Source organism: Octodon degus, unplaced genomic scaffold, assembly GCF_000260255.1.
Source record: "Octodon degus isolate 3935 unplaced genomic scaffold, OctDeg1.0 scaffold00072, whole genome shotgun sequence".
Classification (NCBI taxonomy): Eukaryota; Metazoa; Chordata; class Mammalia; order Rodentia; family Octodontidae; genus Octodon; species Octodon degus.
In genome coordinates this window covers 8250488-8256070 of record NW_004524648.1, presented here as the reverse complement: position 1 = coordinate 8256070, position 5583 = coordinate 8250488, and the positions used below count along the sequence as shown (strand labels likewise).

Sequence of the window (5583 nt, the reverse complement as noted above, 5' to 3'; positions counted from 1 at the left end):
GGGCTGGCTGGTATGTGGTGCTGGGGGATTGAACCGTGGTCCCTCTGATTTGCTAAGCTTGTTCTAAGTAGGTGCTTTAGACCACTGAGCCATCTCACCAGCCCCGGCACAACAATATATCTTAAGTACCACATAATTTGTACAAGGCACAGTTAACGCACAACATCAAGGGAAGTCAGCTGCCAAACTATTTACAGTCTCTTTTGGAATATCCAGATGAATTCCTTCAAAATAGTGCAGGAACCTGTCAAAATTACAATGAAAAATATATTTAGAATTTCCACCTGAAGAGAATATTAAGCTTGATAGAGCTATATAAAATATATTTTGTTTTAGTCTTTACCTTCTTTTACATTTTTCTTCTTCTTTTAGTTTCTCAGTCCTGCTAATGTTTCGAAGAGTTGGCAGGTACTCAATTGTATTGGCTTGTCTGTTACCTACATTCAGTAGAGATCGACTGGAAAATACACTTCTGATAACTGCTATCCTCTTCCATGCATTGCTATAAGTTAAAAGTAAGGTGTTAATTTTTATTTTAAATACCTTATAAAAATACAATGATTTCAGACAAGCAGTTTGGCTGCCTCTGGTCTAAACTTAGATTAATATCCAGTCAATACATTAAATGCTTCCATACTGAAAAAGCTTACTGGCTACCTGCTATATGTCGAAGAAAGTCCAAACATCTTATTCAGGGGCTTCCTAAATCCAGCCCACCTTAATCTTTTTAGCAATCAGGTTGGTCTTAATTCGTTAGAAGCTACATTATTAATTTTAAGTGCTTACCATGATCAATAGCCCAGCATTTTAAAATTATAAGAAACTAATAATTCCTTCTTTATTACTGAAAAATAAAAAGTAAAAAAAAAGCAAGACTTACTCCAAATTAGCTGCTGACTGGCTAAAGCATACATTATAATGTTTTTGTGAAACATACAAAGTAAGCTCATTGGTTGGATCTCTTCCTAATTTCTTGCAAGAATTCAAGGATTCCAGTGCTTTTGAAATAGTAGAAGAACATTTAGTAAAGCTGAGAGCTTGTACAGCTGCCTTTAATTCAGCAGAGCCTTGAGAAGTCCATCCATCAGCACTCTCCACACTGAACTCATCACAAAGTCCACTTTTAACCTTTCCACTTCTCCAACAGAAGTCATTTTTACCAAGTTCCTTCTGTTCCCTTGTATCAGTTAAGAAGGCATCTAAGAAGGACATGTTATCCATGAACTCGGCAAGAGAACTTAAACAATGAGAAACAAGGACAGAGCATTGTTTTTCTGCTGGTGTTTTAGGAGGACAAGGAACAGATTCAACGTCAGATTCTGAATACTGGTTTAGATTCTTTGTCTCTGAATTTTTTTCTTTGCCTCTGGCTTTGCTTTCTTCTAAATCTGAGGAGGACACGTGGGATAGGTTAATAAATTCATCAGAAAAGTCCAATCCAGTGTCAAATAAGTCACTGTCGTCTAATATCACCATCTTTTTCTTGTGCTTCTTTTTGTGTGACTTTCTCAATGGCTGCTCTCCTTCAGAACATTTCCTGACAAGACGTTTCATACTTCTTGTTGCTTTACTGGCATCCACAGCTACAGATGAGCCACAGAGGATTTTTGTTTCTGGAATGGTACCAACCGGTAATGGTAGGATGAACTCAAGATTGCTGTATAAAAAATCTATATTCTGCATGTGGAATTCTGTAAGAAGCTGGATGAATTTACGCCATTCATCCTTCGTTGTGATTTTGTGCTGAAAGCAAATTTTAAATAAGGAAATGTTATAACAGGACATGGTTTGAGCATTTTCCTATCCATATAAATATAAAGTTGTCCCTGTTCTGACTCACTACCCTTACAATTTTATTATCCTACACATAAAATTAAAACAGTACTAAGTTTATTTATTTATTTATTTGTGCGGTACTGGGAACTGAACTTAGGATCTTGCACTTGCCAGCGTCTACTGAGCTATCTCCCCAGCCCAAAACAGTACTGATTTTAAAAACTAAAGTTATAATGCTAATTTGGAGAACTAAATAATAATTATATATCTAAGTATATATGCCAACATAGACTGCAATTCAGTAATTAGGTCATTTATCTGAAAGTCTGAAGTTGTGTTTTGATCTGAAAAGGAATTTAGTCTGTTTCCTACACTACACATTTAGAACAATGTCTATGCAACGTCTATTTGTCAGAGTGGTAGAACATGTTACAGTTGGAAATCTAAGACCTATAAAAGTAAATTTAAGTTAAACTTAAGAATCAAAGCATAAATGTAGGAAAATAGAATATATAAATTCAACTATTCAAACAGATTTTTTTTTTTTTTTTTTTTGGTGATACTGGGGATTGAACTCATGACCTTGAACTTGCCAGGCAAGCACTTATTTTACTGAGCTATCTCCCCAGCCCTCAAATAGATATTGAAAATACCTTTAAAAATGAAAATAAGTCTTCAGATGGGGAAAAAATGTTCTTGAGTCCAAAGAAGGTCTCAGCACAGCCAATGTCACACTTGGGAAGGACTATCCGATTCTTTTTAGAATTTTTACTGTTATTTTTGGAATCAGGAACATCTTCAGCACAGACCAGTACATTTTGGCTATTATGTCCTATAAAATTAATAAAAAACATTTCTAGCTGTACATATTCTAAACAAATTATATTAGACAATTATAAGATCCTTTGCACCTTTTGAATGTATATTCCAATTTTGTTCTCCATTATATACTGGATTCACTGTGAGTACAATATAAACATTTTTTGTAATAATACTTAAGTTTGGGGCTGGGGATTTGGCTCAGTGGTAGAATGCTTGCCTAGCAAGTGAGAAGCCCTGGGTTCGGTCCTCAGTACCAAAAATTAAAAAAAATATAAATACCTAAGCTAAGAGGGGGACTCAAAACAATGGCAAGAAAAAAAGGCAAGGACTGAACAGGTAAGTCATAGAAGCAAGAGAACGAGCTGATTTTTTAAAAAAAGATGCAGCCAGGTATGGTGGCACATACTTGTAATCCCAGTACTCAGGAGGTTGAGGCAGGAGGATTACAGTGAGATCAAGGTCAACCTGGTCTATACAGTGAGATCAAGTACAGCCTGCACTACATAGTAAGACCCTGACACCATTCAGGGTGTCAAATTTATATTTTCTCCAGTCATCACAGAAAGCTTGGGGCACAGTTGTAAACCCAGCACTCCGGAAAGCTGAGATAGGAAGATTGCAAGTTCCAGCCCAATTGCCCTTATTAAGGATATTTTAGTGACTTAATAAACCCCTGTTTCAAAATTTAAAATAGGACTGGGATATTGCTCAGCAGCGTAAGCGTCTGCCTGGCAAGCACAGGGTCCTAAGTTCTGTCCCTGTACAAAGAACAAAACAAAAGGGTAAAAATAAAAAAGGGGGAGCACAGCTCAATGCACAAATCCCTAATACTAAAACCAAAAATAACAGCATACATAAAAAACCCACCATATACAATCTAGTATTAATAGGTACTGGTATTCTCAGAGAGCAATTTGGCAACATCTGTCAAAATGCAAAGTGTATATAGCCTTCACCTCAACAATCATTGTAGAATGTATCAGAATTACAGATGTGTTCAAGGATATATGAATATTCATTGCATTTCTTTTTGTTTTGTTTTATGAAATAGGATCACTCTGTAGCTCAGGCTAGCCTTGAACTATTGGTGATCCGCCTGCTTGAACTTGGTAAGTGCTGGGATTTCAGCTGTACACCACCGTATCTAGCCAGTGTACATTACTCTAATGATAAACTGGAGATAATTTAAATCCCTATGAAAAAGTACTGATTGATGAAATTATGATACTTCTATGAAATAGTATGCAGCTATGACAAAGAATAAAGTAAAAGGATTTATGCTGACAATCAACTGCTGAGTTAAAAATTGGCTCGGGGCCTAGGGATGCAGCTCAAGTGGCACAGCATTTGCCCTGCACGCACAAAGCCCTGGGTTTGATCTGCAGCACTATACACACACAAAAAGGTATAAAACTTTTGTTAACTAAACATAACTATAGTTTACATACTTACACAAATGTCTAACAGTAAGTACGTTAACAAGTAAAACAATATATATGGGGGCCGGGGAGATGGCTCAGTGGAATAAGCGCTTCCCTGGCAAGTGCACGGGCCTGAGTTCAATCCCTGGTTCCACCAAAAAAAAAAGTATATATATGTACATATGATTATTATTTGAATTTCACATGAGTGTGTATGCATTTCTCTAAAAAGGTGGGAATGAAATGGACAAAAGAAAGATCTTTGAAACGAGAAACTGAGATACTTAGTTCCCATTTTCTAAAGTTCTTGCTGTTTACATTGAATTAAATATATGGGCATGTTTACTTAAAAAAAAAAAAAAAGGTTAAAATTTTGAACAAGTTAAAGGGAAAAGGATGTGAGGGTGATCTGGCTGACATCTGTCATCCCAATGGATCACCAGGGTTGGCCCGGCTGATCTGGCTGGCTCAGCGGGTGTTCCCGTCCTCCCTCACCATTCAACGTGTCTCCCTACAGAAGCTCCATTGAAAAAGACCATCTGTCAAGGGTAGAGGAGTAGCTGTGGTTCTCTTTCTGTCTATAGGACAACATACGTATAGGATCAGCACCATACTTGAATGCTAAAAACTTAGTCTTTCAAATAGTTTAGTATAGTCAGGTGTAATGGTGCATCCCTGTAATCCCAGCACTCGGGAGGCTGAGACAAGACATCCATGAGCTCGAGGCCAGCGTGGGCTACATAGTGAGTTCAAAAGCATGTAAATTACACATTGAGACCATGTCTCAAAAACCATAAAAAAAAAAAAACCTGAAAAACACATAATCTAATATATAGTATAGAACACACTTAAAAATAAGGTCCAATAATAGAAATTTCTTTTAAAAATAAATCAACTTACCAGAATGAGATAATAGCCTTTCTTCTAAAAACCCACCTCCACTTTTAATCCAAAATTGTAAGTAAAGGATACTTCTTCTGATATCACAAGCATTTGCAGTTAACAAGGTTACAAAGTCTCTTATATCAGTTCTGAAATTTTCAGTTAAGCAGATCATTTGTAGGTAGCTGGCAACATTTAGCTGAAAGAGAAGAGAGGGAGAAGATAAACATGATCAGTTGCAAAGTTATTAAAAATACAGTAAAAATAATTTTGAACAATATCTAAAAGTGAGACAATTTTTGTTAAAATCCACAATATTTTAAAGCTCTCTGAGGATAAAATTGCTCTTAAAAATTATAAGGGACTGTGGGTAGGAGGCCAGTCTGGAGTTAGCTATACAGTGAGTTCAAGGCAACCTGAATTACATAGTGAAACCCTGTTATTAAAAAAACAAAAAAAAATTATGTAGATATCTCTCTATATATGAGAACCTATAAGGAAATTTAAGACATTTATATGTACATTTTTAAAAGTTTATTAAGAGGCTGGGGAGATAGCTCAGTAGAATAAGCGCTTGCCTGGCAAGCGCAGAGTTCTGAGTTCAATCCCCAGTACTGCAATAAATAAATAAATAAATAAATAAATAAATAAATAGTTTATTATGTATGAACTAGGCATAGTG

At 36.0% G+C, this 5583-nt stretch overlaps 1 protein-coding gene across 1 annotated transcript in view; it reads right to left on the bottom strand.

Moving 5' to 3' along the window:
• Positions 1-114: 114 nt before the first annotated feature.
• Atad5 (ATPase family, AAA domain containing 5) overlaps positions 115-5583 on the bottom strand; it is a 60970-nt gene continuing 55501 nt past the window's right edge. Inside the window, exons 19-23 of the mRNA XM_023719852.1 lie at positions 4920-5100; positions 2430-2608; positions 881-1743; positions 344-502; positions 115-244 (exon numbers count right to left, since the gene is read on the bottom strand). Of these exons, the coding sequence (XP_023575620.1) occupies positions 166-244; positions 344-502; positions 881-1743; positions 2430-2608; positions 4920-5100 (1461 nt within the window). The 3' untranslated portion in view covers positions 115-165. The remainder of the gene's footprint in view (positions 245-343; positions 503-880; positions 1744-2429; positions 2609-4919; positions 5101-5583) is intronic.